Source organism: Molothrus ater, chromosome 2, assembly GCF_012460135.2.
Source record: "Molothrus ater isolate BHLD 08-10-18 breed brown headed cowbird chromosome 2, BPBGC_Mater_1.1, whole genome shotgun sequence".
NCBI lineage: Eukaryota > Metazoa > Chordata > Aves > Passeriformes > Icteridae > Molothrus > Molothrus ater.
Window position 1 is genome coordinate 61,820,418 of NC_050479.2, and position 19,438 is coordinate 61,839,855.

Genomic DNA, 19,438 nt, shown 5'->3' on the forward strand with positions numbered 1-19,438 from the left:
CCTAAAGCCAGTAATACTGGTAACAGCCTGAGATGGGAGAGCAAAATCTTTTTAAGCCAGCCTCACCACTGAAGTCTTTTATGAAACTACTCTCTCCATCTACAGACATTTAATTGCTACCTAGCTTTTGGCCTCATTAAATTCCAGATAATTAATCCCCAAGTACTAGATATTCACTCTGCCCCCAGACACTTCAACAGGTTTTCTTAGCAGTGGCCCTGAAATGATTATTTCCTGCTCTCAGTACTGAACATGCTGTCTCAAGCAGTTTGATGCATGCCCATTAACAGCACACCACTTGGCTATACTAAGAACAAGAAAAAGACAGGAGAAAAGTAAAAGCCTTGCAGTATCATCAACATTTCTGTGAATTCGGGTGATGAGAAAAATGCAGATTTGTCTGCTTCCAGGACAATTACCCTGTTGCTCTCCAGAGAACTCAGTTTGCAGAATGGCCAAAGAATCAGGCTGAGCTCCAGAGCTGCTGCCATGCACCTCTCGTGCCCTGGGATTGTTACCTGCCCATCCATAGGGGAGAGAACAAAACCCAGTCCCTACATTTTGGCATTGAAACCATCTCCCACTCAGACTGCTCATTCTCCAGTTCTGATTCAAAAGTGGATAAAACCTCTAGGAAATGAGCACAACGTTCTCCCAGTTGTTCAAAAGGAACATTAAACTTTGCTGCAATTTAATCCTAAGTAAATTCTACCACAGATTTAATTCAATCAAAACTTCTCTCTTCCTCTTAAATAATCAGTAGAAGGCATTTGCTGTAGGTCTCCCCTGCATGACCAGCAGCAGCAGAGGCACATCAGGAAGGCAGCATCCCACAGGCACTGCCCAAGCACTGCCCTTGAGGACAAACAGAGGCATCTTGCATGAAATTTGCACTTTTGCCCTCAGGCACCCAACATTGTCTTCATTTTTTTTCTATTTTGTATAAGAAGTTTAGTACAATCTTGAGATGATGCAGCACAGATGAGAAAACAACTTCCTTAATTAATTTTCTAGATTGTTTGTGCAAGCAAAACAGCCCTGAGAAGAGCTGGGATGTTCTCATAAAGCCCATGGACTTTGGGGTGAGATAAAGAATAGTGTTTGTCCTTCAAAGGACACCTTTTCCTCACTATAAATGCTATCAGCTTACATTTACTTTTCTTCTTTTTTTAGTACTGTATTGCTGTTTGTTGTATGAACAGGTGCCTGAATTGATTATCTCCAAAACCAGAATAATTAATGGTTTTCTGTAACTTCAACATCAAATGTATTTTGATCAGCTTCAAAAAAAATCCCTTCTTTCAGCTAATGGGAGGTGTGAACCTCTAAGTGCTGACCCCGTGAGACTTTCTGTGACTTCAGAGGAGATTTCATCTCTCATTCCACAAAATTACTGAAAACATCTTAATGAAAAGAGACTGGAGTTTTCTCTCTTTGTCACAGAGCTTGCCTTAACCTCAGAAAGGCCTTGGTTTTTCCTCCTCTAAAATGCAGGTGACAATATTTATAAGGTGACTGGGAGTTTCTACTTGAGGGACATTTTATAGAAGTCGAGCTATTTGCCAAAGACAAGCATGATATTTTCCAGATCAATGAGCCACGGACTCTATACTGCAGGTAAAAAAAAAAAAAAAGGGTACAAGAATATCCAGTACCAGTCCCCTGAAACAGGAGCTTCAATACTTAATTAGCAGAGAAGTAGAATTAAGGCATTTTAATTCTGCCAGGCTGGTAAGGCCAGGGTGAAGGGAGTAGAAAGCTCACAGCTGATCCCCATGATATGGGGTGACCAGGGCTGCTTCAGGAGCCTGCAGGAGCACATGCTCTGCAGGTAAAGTGCTCTCTGCCCTCTCCTGGATGGGGAAGCCAGCTGGATGGGTCAGGAGGTGGCTGGGGGAAAAGTAAAGGAGCAATCCAGCAAAATGGGGTGAGGGCAGAAAGCTGCAGCTACCTGGAAAGCATTGGGGAGAGCTGGGACTCTGCTCTGGGGTAGGTGGTGTGTGCAGACATCGCTAGTTTTACAGAGTGCTGAAGCATCAGTCAGGAGGTTTGCAAGCTGGGGTGACTTTCACAAAGCCTCAGAGGGCAGAAAGTGCTGATCCAGCAGTCAAGATGAGCTGTATCTGCACCTGCAGAAGCTGGTAGGGAGAAGAGCACAGGGAAAAGGAGCTGTGGAGGGAGCAGGCAGATGTAATAAACTCCAAGGGAATGTAAGCCTACTGCAAGGCTATACCAAATTGATACAAACCTTGCTGCTATGTTGTTAACATTCAGGAAGAGGAAAATACTGAACAATGCCTTCCCGGCTTTGCCAAAGCCTTCCAAGGTAATCAAATGTAGCCTTTTTTTTCTGCTGACAGTACAATTTCTAAAAATATCAAATTTTACCCATAGACATGTGATCTCTATTGAATAAACTCATTGTGTTCAAACCAGAGGACTTTCTAAAAGACTTCTGGGAACTGAAATTATGGCCTTGAGCTCCTGAGAAAGGACCTTGGTTTTGGATTTGTGCAGCTAGCCTCGTTAGGTTGCCATAAGATTGTCTTCTAGGTTTAAAGGATGTGAATTTAAGTCTGCAAGAAAATTTCTGTACCCTCACCAGAGCTTCACCCTGTGTTATGTCAGTGAAATTTCAAATAGGAGCAGAAATGGAAGAGCCATTTAACTTGTGCAATTTCCATCTCATCTGGGGAGTTACAGCAGAAGGAACACTAGAAGGACGCTGTTGCTAGGTCATGATGGGTGCAAATTCCCTTCCTAATTAATGCTTGTTAGTGTGTATGTATTACTTAACCCTGGTTCTGAAACACAGAAATGTGCTGTTCATGGTAACCATCTCCTCTCCTCTGATCATGATGGGCCAGCAGCTTTATGAAAGCTTTTGGTATCTGCTCTGTCTACAGAAGAGTTGATTTAAGGCTCTCTTAATGAACATCTTCTGTTACACATTGATTTTCTGCATGTTTAATAGTTTAACTTTGAAATGATGTGAAGGCCAGAACTACATTAAGCCCATACAAACAGCAAAACACCCTGACATAATAAAGCAAAAAATTGGTGCTGACCTGCAGCTGGTGCATTCTTCCTCTGAGAGCCTGCCTAAGCATCATAGCCAAATGTTCTCTCAAATAATATTTCTCAAAGGTGAGCTCATAAGCAAGTTAATTAAATACCAAATTGGTTATTGTGAGTGCATTTACTGGGCATGAAAAAATAATGCATCTCTGACATTTCCCTCTGTAAATATGTTTTAAATCATTTGTTGGTAGTTAATTGCCATACTGCAAAATTAAGGCAAATAGATATATTTTGGATGCTACAAGGCAGCTGCTTAATGGTAATTAAATAACACCAATAGATTATGCTTAGATAAAAGTTCTGGAAAATCAGGAGCATCACATAAAGGTACGGCATTCATTGGTTCCCTGGGCACATCTCCTGGGTTAGTGTAGGCATGGTGGACAGAAGACACTCCCACATTAGCAACAAGGGCAGCACAGAGCAGGGAGGGGGCTGACCTTATAGCAGCAAGCTGTTATATTTTGGAGGTGACCTGTCCACACTCCCTGTTCCCTGGCCACGATGTCTGGGGTGGTAGCCAGCACTGCAGAACACCACAGGCCACTTACCACCATGGGGAGCACCCATGTGTGAGCCACAGAGCACAGATGCAGGCTTGAGATATCAGGAAGCCCTGCACCCCTGCTGTTTTTATCCAGAGAAGGATTTACCCCTTGAGCACATAAATTTATTTCCTTCTTCACCTTAGGGAAAGGCTGTGAGGGGTAAACGCATCAAAACAAAAGGCTTCCTGCTCTTGCAGCACTCTTTACTTTACAGCTAGGGCAACCACCTCCCATGTGGAGATTTGGCCACAATGACACTGTATTGCATCCCAGTGAGCCTTAGCCTTATCTTGCACGCTGAGAGTGAAGATAATGCATGAAAAAAATATCATATGGAACTGCAACAGCCTCCCTACTCATTTGCTGTGGTGATAGGTATCAGGAAAATTAAGTTCCCTGGCAAGACAAAGGAAGATCTTTCTTTTGACTGTATAGAACACATACATCTCCCATGGCCTGATATGTCCCTCCATTCTTGTTTGGCTCTGTCCTAAGGTAGTGCACAGTACACATTTGAAATTTCTGCCAGTTAAGAACTTCCTGAAGATCACTGATCTGACAAGTAGTTGTTTTGTTTTTTTTTTCCATTTGATATTTGGGTATATTGTATGAGAATTAACTCCCTTTTCCATAATTAAAGCCCAGAGACTGAGTGGCTGCACTGCAGACACAGACTTCTTCAGGTCTGGCAACTCATGATACTTAAGACTGAATGAGACACAGTTTTATCACTGTTGTGCACAGGGAACCACCACAAAAACCCAACATGCTGAAGACCTTTTTTGTTTATTAGTGAAGATAAGGCTGGCAAATACTTCCACACGTTTATTTTTTTATCAAGTCATTGGTGTGGTGAAGCCTAGATGATTGAGCTCCCTGGGGTCTTGCCTTTGCTAGAGAAAAACAGAGAGGTTGCTGCGCTGAAACATACTTTTCCAAAGCACAGCCTTCAGCTGTGATCTAGGTGGCTGGAAGCTGAAGAAAAGATTGGAAGCTGAAAGAAAAAGGTGCCATACTTTGCTGTTTTGGTTAGGAGAAAGAGTCGAGTTGTTGACACAGATCTGCCCCAAACCCTAATGCACAACAACAAGGGAGGTTAGGGAGGTGTGTGTGCCTTGTGGTGTCTACCTCAGACCCTCATTTTCTCTCCAGCTGTGCCTCCTCCCACAGTGCCAGGCTGAGGGGGCATCCTCCATCCTCTGCCTCCCTCCCAAAGCCAGGCGGCGATGGCACACTGCGCAATGCTGAGGCGGCATGATTGCTCCTTCCCTTCTCAGTGGTGGCTGCATATTAACCATGGATTAATGAGCCCTCCAAGTATTACTTAATGCTCTCAAAATGCTTTATATTTTCTACTTACATTGTAATAATCAGTAAGGGATTAAAGTAAAAATAAAATTATCAACTTAGATGGCTACAGTTAAGCTTCAGCATCCTCATTTTTTTCTTACCTGTTTACAGTGATGAGATCAGTAGAGCACATCCTTTGGCCTTACTGACACCAAAAAGATTGGCAACTTCACAGTATTTATGGCAACAGCATCAGTTTTGCAGATGGGCCCATTGCACACACAGTGAAAGATAACATACACAGGTAATTTAACTATTTTGGCTTCCACCCCAAACTACTTAACTGATGTCAGAGAATATTGTCCCTCACTAATTTATAGAGAGACAAACCAAAGACACAGATTCCTGCAGGGCATCCCAGCTCGATGCTGGCTCCTGCAGCTCCAGCAGCGTGATGGAGTGCCCATGGCATGGCCTGTCAGGTTTGGAGGCAGATAGACCGCAAGGCCTTGTCAGGATGCTATTGAACAGATCCTGTCTCCTGCAGGGCTTGTTAGTTCAGACACAGCACCCACCTGATGCATCTATTTATCCCCTGGGCTCAGCCTGGCTCATATCCAGCCTCTGCTGCACCTCTGCTCCATCTATTCTTGCATCTTGGCTCCAAGACCTAGAGGGGCAGGAAACAGCCTGCCAGGGCTGTTGGTGTGCCCAAAGGCTCTGTTTGTACATAGAGGGGAAAGGCAGATCTGGGTGCAGAGGAAAGCACAGCAGACTCTGTCACTGTTCCCTGTAACCTGATTTTGCCCATGAACTCAGGAACAGATGGATGGGCCTTGGGGAAATCTTGGTGATGCCCACCAAGATATAGGGTTGTTCCCCACCAGGGAAACAAATTACTGACAAAATCCAGACCTAAATTGTGGGACTTCTTGGCTACAGAGGGTAGATTTTTGTTCAACTTTTAACACTCAGCTATTTGCAAGTACCAGGTGGCATAGGTCTTCCTGGAGCACCTGAGCTGTAATTTTGGGTCATCCAGGACTGAAGGAGGCTGCAGTCCACTGCCTGACTTGCCTGTAGAGAGCCTCAAGGTACTTTTCCACAAAAAAACCAAACCCCTCAAAAGCTACTTGATCTGCAAATTTCTTCTAAAAGCCAAGAAGCAAAAGTTACTATTACAAAAAATGCTGAAAGGCTGCTTTTGGCAGATTTTCCCTCTGAGTGAGCAATGAAAAGGTTTTCCCTTTCCCAGCATCTGCTCCATCAGACTGAGTTCTCTTGCTACCGGCTGTTCATTGGCCGCTGGCAAACTGAAGTTGCTTTAGTTAAAGCAGCAAATAAGCAAAATATCCAGACACAGCCTGGATTTATCTGTGAACTGGGATGTTCTTTTCTAATCACTGGTTTATTATTAAAAAATCATTAAAAGCTTAAAAATTATTAAGAGATACCAGTAAGCTCATGTTTAGCTGCAAGTATAAATTATCTCCAGTTGCCTTGTGAAGCTTCTGGAAATTAAACTGCTTTCAGATCTGTTTTCTGATAGTGCCTTCATCTTTTACCAACAGCCTGAAACAAAATTCAGTCTTTATAATCAGTTATTTACAAACCAGTGGTTATGTTTGTGCAACCATTCACAACCGTAATATTTTTGAGTTTCTTTTTCGAAATATTTTCTATGACAGAAGAAACTCAGTAAAAGTTGAATTTTCTTTTAAAGCTGTATCATTTCCCATGTGATTTAGACCTTTGAGATTCCAGGCAGGAACAGTAATTGGACAAAGGGTTCCAGTTCGGCTGTATGGGGTGAATTACTGCAAGCATTTGCATCTGTTTTCCTGACACAGTTTAAATCTTGACCTGGGCACAGCTATGAATTGTCTGCAGGCAGACACGTACCTATTTGTAAGGAATGTGCTCCTGCTGCGTTGCTGCCTTCTTTGAGTTTGCACTCTGCTGAGGTTGGCATGTGGCTATGAAAAACTTGTATTTTCAGCCACTCCCTGGAGCACAAATAATGAGAAGTTTAACCTTCTTGAGTTAATGTGTTGAGGGAAATATTTATATGGGACACTGCTTGGCTTAACAGGGGTGAAGACTTCCACAAAAAGTGTTTGCCAGAATGATGACAAAGAAGAAACTGAATGAGCCAGACAACACCCTGACCACATCACAACTATTTCCTAGGAGTGTGAGAAGAGAAAATAAGATGTGAACATATCTCCCAAGCCAACAAACCTGAAACAAAACATTTTTGAAGGACCTGTTTCTTGAGCTCCTGTCAGATACCTTATGGTGAATCTTGCTATGGTGGCCTAGGACATTCCTGATTCCAGGACCAACACAGCCACTGCCAAGGCAGCATTTCAGCTGTCTCTCTAGTCTGACATACAAATGCAAACTATTTTAATAAGCCCATAAAAGCCTGTGAAATGGGTTGGAGCTGGCCTGAGGACCAAGCTTGTTTCCCCCTCTGCTGCTGCTGCAGCAGAGCTATGACAGCCTTTAAGGAACCAACAAAGTCATGGGGACTGGCAATATTTCCCTCCAATAAAGCCCCCCAACAAAACACAGGTCACCCACAGACTTGCATACTGCAAAACATGAGCTGGCCTAAAAAGGCTGGGAAAATCAGCATTTCCTCACCTCTAGTGATGCTATTTCATCCTGCACCTCTGGCTTTCAGTGATCAAAGACAAACAAAAACAGACTCCTTTGAGCCTGTGAGCAGACCCAGAATCCAGTCAGGGAACAGAAATTACACTACCTAAGTAACCTCTCTGCTTTGTGCCTCTTTGCACAGCAAATTAACACAGCTTGCACATCCAAAAGCAGGTCTGAAGCATCAGGGATTCTACCACAGGGGGAAAGTAATCATGAAGCAGTTAATTGAATAAGCCCAGGAATTTTCTTTCTGCTGGAAGCCATCCCACAAGGAGAATGAGAGGAAGATTTGTCCAAGTGGATTATTTTCTCCATGTGACTTGCTCCACATTATTTTCTCCACTCAGCACTCTTTAGGAGCATGTTTACACTTCTGCCATGGTACAAAGTTTTTTCTGGTAGATATTGAACAATGTCTTCTCATTGTCAGAATTTATTTAGCATTGCTTGTGATTACAAATGAGGGTGCTTGTCCCAAAGCATATTTTGGAGTATGTCTTACTGTCATTTGCCATCCCTCATCTGCCACAGTGACCTCCTTTCCAGTCCAGACTGATTTAATTAGCTGGTGATGTCTCTGGGCTTTGGACCACCATGAGGATTCACATTTTGGATGAGTTTAAATTACCAGATACTTGTAGCTCCATACTTTTTCACTGGTGTCAGTCTCCTGTGCTGCACCTTGGATTCCCAAGTGCAACCCACAAGACTTTCTGTCTGCCTTCTTTGTTCTTTTCAGATACAGTTTTCTGATATGACTTGGTTTGGTCACTGTTGAGGCAAATGTTCAAAATTTCTCTCAACACCCTTACACTGCTGCACTTGCTTCAAGTTCAAGTCTTTTTATTCAGATTAATGGATACTTTCTTGAAGAAAACTTCTAAATTATTTAATGTTGTATTCAATCCTGCTTTAAATCAGAGTCCTTTGAAAAAACTCTCAATTTAGTGTTTATCCTGTATTAACACTAACTCATATTTTACTAACATTACTAACATTGTTAGCACCAAGTTCTGTTTTTATAGAGTATTGCAGGGTCAGAACACTTTGGGTGGGAAAGGAGTTCCGGGCAGTTGTGGATGCGATTTCAGAAATTGCACTGCAGCTGGTTTACAGTCCTGCTAACACAGCTCAGGATGAGGCTGGTCTGTGCCCCAAGGGTAAACTACTGGCTCATGTTCAGCTTATTTACCATGTAGGTGCCCTTTGTCCCTCTGTCTTACTTGGAAAAGGTAATAAAATCCATGCTTTATTCACTCACTCTGCCTGAAATTCTCTGTTGTCAACTAGTTCAAAAAGTAATTCCCTACTTTTTTCCTGGTGATGAGTTTCTTGTAGTAGAAATAAATTGAAAGCTCCAGCATTCAGTTATGTTGCCAGACATTTTTTGCTATATCTGAAATCTCCCTAAAAGCTTTCTTTTCTGGAGTGGAAAGGAAGCTGTCTTACCTGAACCTGTATGAAACAGCGAACATAATATTTGGTGTTACTGTGCCCAAACTTTTGGATTTGTCTTAAGGAGATAACTATCCTGCTTGGTTTTCCTTTTGCATGAGTCAAAGGAACTGTAGGGTACCAGAGGGGCTCATTTAATTTAACTTAAGCTAGGCAAAAATGACATATCCATCCCAAGCTAGTCTTCCAGCTTCCTTGATTGTTGATGGCAAGAAAATCAGTCTTTCTTTGAAATGTGGCTGATCTTGGACTCCTAAGGATGTTGCACCACAGAGAGAACCTCAGCTCTCAGGCAGAAAAAGCAGGGAACTCACAGTACTGCCCTCCTTTTACCAGCAAAGCCTGGACTCCCCTGGCCTGTGGTGTGCCTTTTCATACAGGGAGTCCAACCAGCATAGAGAGCACCTCCCTGTGTGCAGCCAGGTGCCCTCAGCAAGGCAGACATTGCAATGCAGCACTCAGACATCCCTGCTGAGGAGGAGAGTGTCTTCAGTATGCCCTGAGCCCTTGAAAAGAGGTGGGTAAGTCTGCTGAACTCCAGCAGGTTTTTCATATGGTCCTTTGCTGGACTGAGTTTGATAATTTTCAGAACAAGTATGTCTGAGTGTCTGATCCTGCAAAACATCCATCTATTTCCATCTGTGCATGTTCTTGACACTGTGCCCCGAGCACTCCTGCTGAGGCTGGGGTACTGCCACAATCATCCCACTTGCCACCATCCTGCTGCTCCCATTTCAGACTCTCATTTTCACAAAGACTGAAGGTGCCTGTAACCACCCCCTCACCCCATCTGCCCTGTGTAATCCCTGTGTGGTGGTCATTTACTCCATTTTTAGGCTTATTACTCTGCCTATTTTCCACATGGTGGTTTCCAGGAGTGGAAGAACATTTTCATCCTCTGCTGATGTGGTTTTCTGCTCTGTAGCATCTGCCTCCTTGCTCATCTATAGCATTTGTGCTCTGCACAAGGAGATGTTACCAATTTAATATTTTTCTGTCTTATTTATGCTCCATTTCTCTGTTTCTCTTTACATTTCAGCTGGCATTTGATATGAAAGAGTGTGTGATCTTGTGTTTAAAATATTCACAAGGACTCGTGTCTCCTCTCAGCTATGCATTTACCAGGAGCTGATGGGCACTTCATCAGCTACTCTGAACCCTAATATTTCCATGTGTGAAATACTAAGGCTGTTTGAATGATTTATTTTTTACTGAGGAGGCTAATCTGGAAGTGAAAAAGGGTTTCAGTTTGGATCAGTTCAGAATGAAATTGCTCTGGAAGAGAAGATTAGAACTGAAAGCACTGCATCTGGCATGGAAATAGGTGGTTAATTTCTTCCCAAAGTTGTTTCAAACATTTCTGTCTTTTAAAAAAAGAACACCAAAATAAACACACAAAGTACTCAGAGGTCTCTGCTGTTCTCCTCCAGTGACGCTTTCATGGTATTGCTGAGACGAAAGGGGAGAGCTAAAGATAAATCCATTAATGTTATATAAGATGCTCAGAAATGCCTCTAAATAAATAAAAGTACTTCAGATTGTACACTGCACACGTGTCAGGAAATTTATCGGCAGTGCCAAGATGCTCTTCCCCTCTTCCCTCTTTGGAGAATGCTCTGGGAGAGCTGAGCAGAAACATTGCAGGTGGTTATTAGCAGCAGGTCACCCAGAGCAATTTTCAGGAAGTCTCCATGCACGAGAGAAATTTTTCCATTCAGCACAGCCATAAATAATCCCAAGGGGTAAGAGCTTTGTGTGAGGTTCTGAAAAACAGCTGAGCCAGTTCCCTGCCCAGCTGCTTGCCCTTGCAGCGTGGAAGCAGAAGGGACGTGAGTCTACTTTGGCGGCGTGCACACGAAACCACCAGCTTAAATCCCTGCTGGAAGTGGATTTGCTTTGCCACACCAAAGCAGAGGGCAGATATTCTCTTTGGGGAGCTGGTGGGATCATTTCCATGTCTCACTATGCTGGGTGGACAGCAAGGGCTGTGGCTCCTTCACTTGGACCTGCTTGCTCGAGCTCCAGGCCAGTGCAGGATGGCAATTAAGTTTTGCAGGCATGTAAAGCCCTTGGCTCCCTTGCCAGCTGCATCCACAGCTGGTGACACAATGTTTCACTGCTTTTTGCAGCTCTCCTGGTCTTGCCTGTGATCATGTTAAAGTGAAACTTCATCTGTCAATAGCAAAATTGGTGACATCAAGGATTGAATGATTGTGATTTCTTCTGAAACAGCTTGGAGGAAAGTAAGACATCCAAAGTTGCAGTGAAGTTAGTGATGCTTTCCTTTCAGCAGGAGCAAGAAAAGCCCCAAATTAGGTTTTTGAATGACAGATGAGGAGAACCTTTTGCTTTAAGACTTTGGTACAGCAGGGAATGGGAAACATGAAAAAGAGCAAGAGCAGAGAAGAAAAGATACTTAACAAAAAGAGGCAAGATATGGAAAGAAAGAAAAAGAATGCAGTCTGATAAGGTGTTCAACGATGAACATCCATGTCTTTTACTTCCAGATACACCACATGCAGACAGAGGTGGGCTGGGAAGTTGCTGTCATGTTCAGCTAGACACAAACAGCTTCCTCTAGCTCCATCAGAAGTTGAAGTGGCTCAGCTCTGCTCAGTTCTGCTGCAAAACTCACAGCAAAGGCAGGCGCAGTGTATGCCCAAACCTTGTGGAGCTCTCCAAAGGAATTCCCTCCTTTTTGGTGGCTCATGTGCTGCCTGACACACACCTCCAGGGGCTCCAAAGAGAACCATGGCTCTGTGCCATCCTGTGCCATGCCATGTGTGCCAGTGCCAATGCCACAAGAGGCGCCAAGGGCAGCCCATCGTGGTCATTGCTCCCATGGTCACCATGTCAGGGGAGCAGCATGCAGCCAGGAGAGCATGGCTGCATCCTCCCTTGCTCCTCACTTCCCCACTCAGTTGCCAGTAAAGCTGCATAAATACTGTCCTTCCCCCACTGCCACCCAGTGAAATTATTGCAGGATTCAGTTTTTCTCTCTTGAGCACTCAGTTGAGGGGTGCCAATTTCCTGTTGTAGGGGGAAGACTTTGGAGGTGCCAAAAGAGACACAAAGTCTCAGCTCTGAGCCAGGCAGAACAAGAATTATAGGCTTTTAAACAGCATAGAAAGCACCGAAGTCCCAGGAAGGCAGGGCACAGACACAGCAGCTCCTCTCCCTCATTTTACCAGAGCTCTTGGGATCCAATGTGCTACCTTTAAACTCAATTTCTTGCATTACTTAAGAAGCTCAGGTTGTTACTGAGAAAAAAATGAAGGTTTTAAATGTCACCCAGCTACATATGCTGGGAGTTCTTTGCTACAAGGTGAGAATCTTAATGGTTAAACAAAAAATTGCACTCTGTAAATTCTGACTTTGAGGCAAAATTCATGGTGTCTGGGAACCTGACTGAGGACATTTTAGCACCTGCAGAGACTTGCAGGACCATATTCAGTGTGCCTTTGATCTGCTGGGAAGCAGACTGAGACCTTGCCACTGATTTCATGTAATCAAGCCTTGTATTAAAGCATTCCTTTTTCCTCTGCACCCTCTGTGTTAGTCACAGCAATTCCTTTGGGACAGTATTTCTCCTGAGAGAGTTACCTGAGCTATTGTGTCTAATCCAAAGGGCTCCACTGAGAAATTCCTGATATTCCTGAGCCATATCAGAGTGGGTGGATTACAAAGTAATGTGTGGCAGTGTCTGATGGCTACTCCTCACCCTGCTGTCAAACACCCTGTCAACGGGAGAGACATTTCTCTAATATTAAAATAACAGCACTGTCTTCCATTCATAACATTTGACTTCAAATGTCCTGCAAGCAGGTCAGATTTAATATAGAATCAGAGAATCCTGGAATAGTTTGAGTTGGAAGGGACCTTTAAAGGCCATCTAGTTCAGTTCTAGTTCTGCAATGAGTCAGGGACATCTTCAACAAGAGCAGGCTGCTCAGAGCCCTGTCCAGCCTGACCTTGAATGTTTCCAGGTACAGGGCATAAACCACCACTCTGGGAAAGCTGCCAGTGTTTCACCATCCTTATCATAAAAAACTTCTTCGTTATATCTAATCTAAATCGATCGTCCTTCAGTTTAAAACCATTACCCCTTGTGCTACTGCCTCAAATTCACTCCCAAAATCAAATGTGGGTAGGAAAGGACTCAGTGCTTGCCCACTCGATCCCCCTCCAGGGCTGTAGCAGAACACGCAGGGCCAGTTAACAGTGGTAATTGACTTTCTGCTTGGGCTGGGAGGTGAGGAGAAGGAAGCCTGAGCCTGTGAGCACAGAAACTTCTGAGGTGGGGGCTCTTTCCTTCCCTGTCCCCAGAGACACCATGGTTGTTACTCTGTGGGACCAGCAGGAGCTGTCCCGCTTTGCAGCGCGCTCGCAGTGAATCCTGTGCTGCCCTTTGCCGTGGCCCACGGCGCTGCAGGTGGATGGATCTGCAGGATAAAGGTTAATGGCTTCTGGAGAGAGGGACTCTGGGGCCAGGAGGCAGCAGAGCCCCCAGGGAGAGCTGCCTGAGCTTGCTGTGCCTCCTGTCTGCAGGGCACCCATAAAGTCACATCTCAGGACAGACCGAGCCTCCTGGGGTGACCCGGTCAGCTGGAATTCCTTCAAACAGAGGCAGGGCTGACAAAGCCCTGCCTGCTGCTATCCACATCCCTACAAAAGGATTTCAAATCTGAGGTGCCCAGTGCTCACACAGCCCTAGCTCACAGCTGGGGTGGGAAACAGGCAGAGGAGCCCAGGTTTGCAGGTAGCAGAGCATTTTGCAGATCCTCTCACTGCAGCTGTCAAAATTCTGCTGGACATTGGGGCCAAATGCTACTTTGTCCCCAAATCACAGCCCTGCATGGGAGATTTGAGGTTGTCTGGGCTGAGACAGTGGCATCTGGGCATTGTTAGCAGCAGGTTTCATAGTTGCTCTCCTCCCTTGCACCAGTAAATAGATCTCATGGGGGTGTAATGCACCCTAGCACTTTAATCCTCCTGGGGATAAAGTGGATTACAATGCTGTTTGGCTGGGCACTGGGTGTAGAGCCAAACTGTTATAACAGGATTCAAATCCCTTCCCTAAGTCAGAGCAGATTTGCTTGTTGCTTTAAAAACTAGCTGAAAGACAGCTTGGACCCATAAACCATGTTACAACCCTTTTAGAATATTAAGATTGAACTATTCTATCACCTTGTTTGAATAATTTTTTTTTTTTTTTTTGTAATTCAACAAGTTCCTTGAAGTCCTACAGAGGTGGAGATTGGTGTTTTTACAAGAGTAACGTAAACACAGTTTTTTATCATTTAAAAGAGCAGTTTTCATGCTCCCCAAAGAAATAAAAATTGTGTGTAAAAAGCTAGTAACTCCTTGAATGAAGAAGATCTGTTTTACTCAGCCATATGCAGCATCTCATGAAGCATCAGCACCTGTCTGGAATGTGATTGCACTGCTGTCCCCTGCCTGGCTATTGGGACAGGGACTGATGCTAAGGAGTGAGGATACCCCCTCAACTTCACCTTCTTTCCAGTTTGCAGTTCTGGGGAGAATTGTTATTGACAGGGGGCAAATGGACAAGAATTCACAGAGCTTCACCTCTGCAGGATGAGAAAACCCTGCCCATTTCTTCCATGCAAATGGAGAACCTTTAAACTTTCCCTGTATGCTGGGACCTGCAGGCAGCAGCATAAGTGTTGCTCCTTTAATTGCTATGGCTTTGGAGGGAGCAGCTACTTGGCTAGAGAGCTCTGTTGCCCAGCTCTGTCTCTCCAAGGGAAGATGTCATGTTGACCACATGCTTGAAAGAAGGCAGGTTACAAAGTAATGGATACAATATGATTGACGAGGAAGGTGACCTATAGAAGCGTGGTAAGTAAGTGGTTTTCTCTGCTTGGCAAGTGAATTTTGATCCCAGCATAGCACTGTGAGATGCTGCTATGTCTGGGAAAGCTTTGTAGGAGGACAAAGAGCAGAAAGTGGCAAGAAGGACAAAGGCTCCAAAACAAACACCCCCTCCCGTTCATACTCCTGCCAAACCAACAAAACAGAGGGGGACAGTTGCAAAATTGTCTTTCTTTCTTAGAGTCACCCATGTCTGCCTGTTGAGTGCAGGAAAAATAGCAGCAGATCAATAGAGGTGTCTGTACTGACACTTTTCCATCTTGCCCTTTAGGAAACACAGAAATGTTCATAAGCCTTCCCAATTAATGAGCCTTTCAGTGGGAAAAAAATACATGGGGTTCTCTCCAAGTGTGTGCTTCTCTACCAACCTCTGGATCTCTCCTAAAAGAAGAGGTAAGTGACAGGCTCTGGTCATTGTCAGAGGTCCAGGCTGTGATGATGATGACAGCATTCTGGCATAACTTTACAGGAGTGCCCCCTTGGCCTGGCTGTGGGTCTGTGAAAGCAGAAGCTGGTGCAACCTTCCCTGGAGGGCACCAGGGCTCCTCTACCGCTCACTGAGTGCTTTCTGTGATGCCACATCTCTGATACACATAAGTGATCACCAGCTACAGATCCTCCTGTGTGGGCTGAGTCCCACTACATCCCTGAGCACTCCCTTGGGTGGAAGGAGTGAAAACGGAGGTCCTGCAGCAATTGACTTCAATGAAGTTATGTGTATTGGCACTGATTGAAGACCTGGCCCGTGTGAAGGATGTCAATGTGCATAATGACACCAAAGTGTGATGCCTGTCATTCATCATTTGCACCAATCAGTCAGGAGTCCCCTTGCACCAGCACTGTGGAGATGATACAGAATAAAGTAATCCCTTTGCAAAGGGCTTATGATTTTGGAGTAAGCACAAATATTTAAGTCTTGAAGAAAAAGGGGAGAAATTACATTGCTCCCAGCCCTTGTTTCCTAGCAGGTTTGTATTCATCGACCGCGAACCTTAATACAGTTTTCACTCCACTTGTCAATTGTTAAGATAGATTTGGGAGCTGTCAACAAAATGTTACAGTTGAAAAGACCCAGCTAGAAATAATAGACTAAGAAACATCAAAGTAGTCATAATACTGTAAATCACCACAGAAAAATAACTTTGGCCCTTTCACATTTCATGGTCCCTTAGATGCCTTTTGAGAGCAACAACAGCCTCCCTGTGCATCCCTGGGGGAGAAATGGGCACCCTGAGAAGCACGTTCACCTGGCTTCAGTCTGACACCAGGCTTTGGGCAAGGTGCCTTGCTTGCCTGGAGCCAGCAGGCTCCAGTTGGCCCACAGGCTGCTGTGGGTGAGCAACTGTTTGTGTCATGCTGGGCACAGAGGGACCTGATCCCCACATCTCCTCTGGATGCTGCCACAAAGTGGTGATGCATTCCTTACACAGCTGGAGGGAAGCTGAACACCTGGGGAGCACATCAGGGCTAAAGCCCACCATATTTATGTGGCTGGTTGTGACCTGGGTAACCTGGAGCACTTGCACAGCACGTTTCACTCTACAATCAGAGGGGTTTATCACAGCAGAGGGTTTCTCATCAGCTTGCTCATCTGAATGGTGTCTCAATAGGCTCCTGTGCCTTTGGGTTCCCAGTGCAGCCTTATCAGGGGAGCAATTCCCACCTCAGTTATGACAATTCTTACTGGGGCTTCACTGACACACCAGACCTTTTCCTAGAGTGTCCTGTTTGTTTCCAAGAGAATTTGCTTCCAATGCCTGCATTCAAAGGCTGCCACAGCAGGACTCAGATTGTTCATCTTTCTGCAGGGCTTTCAGTCTTAAAAGTGAAGAGCTTGGGCACAGGGGATTTTAGTAAAATGAAGTGCCCTATGTGCTTAACACAGCTGCAGCTCCTACCATAGCAAACCTGCAACTCAGCAGGACCTGAAATGATAAACTTGGGTCTAGTCTTATGTAACAGTGGAGCAATAGTCATCTCCCTGTGTGTTTATGGGACCTTATCAGACAGTTCCACTGGCACTGAAATTGTGCTGGGACCTGTTGTGTGTTGAAAGCCTTTTTTTCTGCTCACTTAAAAACAAAATAAAATTAAAATGATAGATGAAGGTAGCAGGAGACAGTCTCATAAAAGGGTTGAGCACAGAAGAATTCACTGACAAAATCTCCCCGTGCACTTAGGAATGCAGCTATTTCTTCTACCCATTCAGACAACCAGACTCTTTCAGATAATGACAGGGCTGTGTGTTTTTAACTTATCTTGTGAGGAGCTCGGTGCCGGGAGAGCCGAGCCTGCACCCCAGCGGTTCAGCCCCGGGCAGTGCGTGCCCCAGCCGGCAGCGCTCAGAGCGCAGCCTTGCGGGAAAATCCTCCCGGAGCCGGCGCCCTGCTAGAAACAATCTCCTTCTGCCTAAGCACAGCCTGAGACGGGAAAGATGACTGTGGGAAACATGCCCTTTCTTTTCCTTTTTTTTTTTTTTTTTTTTTTTGGTGAGGTGATGCTATTCTGAAGAGGGATTTACCCCATCAATGGACGTCCCAGGGACCAGGAGCTCGGGAAAGATGCTTCCTACAGCCCCCTCCAAGTACCTCCCAGGGACCCTTGCAGTGCCAAAAATAAGTTGTCCCGAATTAAATTAATTTCTAAGCTTGCATCAGGATAGCAGAGCTACCTCATGAGTCAGGTCAGCAAGGATTTCTCACAAAACAGAAGCCACTTCATTAAAGTTGGTCATTCACTAGTGTGATAAAGTAATTAAAGCCTCCTGATTGCTTTCTCCCCCTGCTGCTCCTTCTTTACAACAAACATGAAGGCTCCGGTATAGATGGAGCTGTTGACACTTTGTCAGTGAAAATTCAGAACCGTGCAAGTAAAAGAAATGTTTTTATGGGGACTATAAATAGTTTTGCATTAAAGCAAATGTATCCTCCTTCCTAAAATAGATTCACCTTGCAAACAGCTTAAGGACAGTTTCAGCGCCAGAGGAATGTGTCCAACTCCCCCCAGGAGACAGAAACAGCCGGTTTTCCTCTGCAAACGGCAGCAGAGGAGATCCCTCTCCTGCCGCCCCCCTCTTCCTGCTCCCCACCGCCTGGCAGCATCCCTCTGTGCTGGGGTGTCAGCATGGGAGACCACACAGCACCCTTCGACTAGAAAGGGATGTTAATTCATCCAACTAACTTTTCCAATCATTTTCACTAAATGCTTGCAACATGCACGCTCATCGTGTGGGCGAAATGCAGGAGGAAACTTTGGGGAGGGGGAGCCGCGACTTCCCACGGTCGCTCGGAGCAGCGGGCTGCTTCTCCTTTGCTCCAAAGGGAATCATGCGTTCAGACAATGCAAACATCCTCTCTGCCAGGGCTGCAATGTGTTAACAGCACTCTCCCCTTGCTGCCAGAGCACAATTTCATTCCCTGTGGAGAATCACGGGTGGCGGCGGTGGGGACGACGAGGAGATGTTGGAAGAGAAAATATATTTTTAACTCACCTTGAGGCTGTGTGTTGGGTTGACGACGCAGACAAGTTGCCCGGCAGCTGAGAAAACCCTCTTTGCCTTGTAGTGCTGAAACCGCAGGTGAATAAGATCTAACACAGCCCCAAAGCACTGGGTGAAGAAAAGCATCACAACTTTTGGCGTTGCTGCTGCTGCTGCTCCTGCTCTGCTGCTGCTGCTGCTGCTGCTGCTGCTGCTGGCAGTGGGCAGGGGAAGCAGCCGGGGAGCTCCGGAGTCCTTGAGCCCGGGGTGGGAGTGTAGTCGGCGAGAGCTGCTCTCTGGCACAGCTTAGCATGCCTTCATATTCATCATCAAAATAAGACGGGAAGAGGCTTGCAGCAGCGGGGCGGCCAATGGAAAGGACAGGAATGTTATCCTTGAGGTCCGGAGACAGCCAATAACAAATGCCTCCCCTCCAGAAACTCCCTGATGAATTGAGCCTGGTGGAGAATGTATTATTGAACATTACCATACATCAGCACATTGCATTTATCTTGTGATTACAGCCAGTCATACGTAAGGCTGTGGAGATATGCAGGCAAAATTGATTGCTTAACATCTCCATTTATTAATTACCTTAATTTAACAAAGGAGTGCTCAGATAGCAAAGCTAAATGTAAGGCGCAGGGAAGAACCCCTCCAGTGAAACTGTTGCAAAATAGCAAAAATAGGTTAAGCAGACTATGTTTTACTGAGGGAGAAAAATCAAATATGCAAAGAGAGTTACAGCTCCTTGCAGGGGTTAAGCAGAAGTAGAGCTTGCTACATAAATAGATTCTTACTGTCTGTGCAATCACAGGCTTCAATTTGGATTTTCACTGCTCTGAAGTTTTCTAAATTTTATATCCTGCTACTTCACAAGAGTCCCAGCACACAAATAACATTTTCTCCATCATTGAAAAGAGGAGAGGTCAGGTCTCAGGTCTGGAGTAACTTGGAATAACTCCATTTAGAGACAGCAATGTTTTCCTGATTTACACTTGCTGGTAGATCAGGTCTGTTGGAC

The 19,438-nt window shown here is 45.0% G+C and overlaps 1 protein-coding gene across 1 annotated transcript in view; it reads right to left on the reverse strand.

Annotated features, from left to right (window-relative positions):
- Positions 1-18,811, reverse strand: part of SIAH3 (siah E3 ubiquitin protein ligase family member 3) — a 41,532-nt gene extending 22,721 nt beyond the window's left edge. The window contains exon 1 of the mRNA XM_036383471.2: positions 18,427-18,811. Within this exon, the coding sequence (XP_036239364.1) occupies positions 18,427-18,561 (135 nt within the window). The 5' untranslated portion in view covers positions 18,562-18,811. The remainder of the gene's footprint in view (positions 1-18,426) is intronic.
- Between the last annotated feature and the right edge of the window lie 627 nt (positions 18,812-19,438).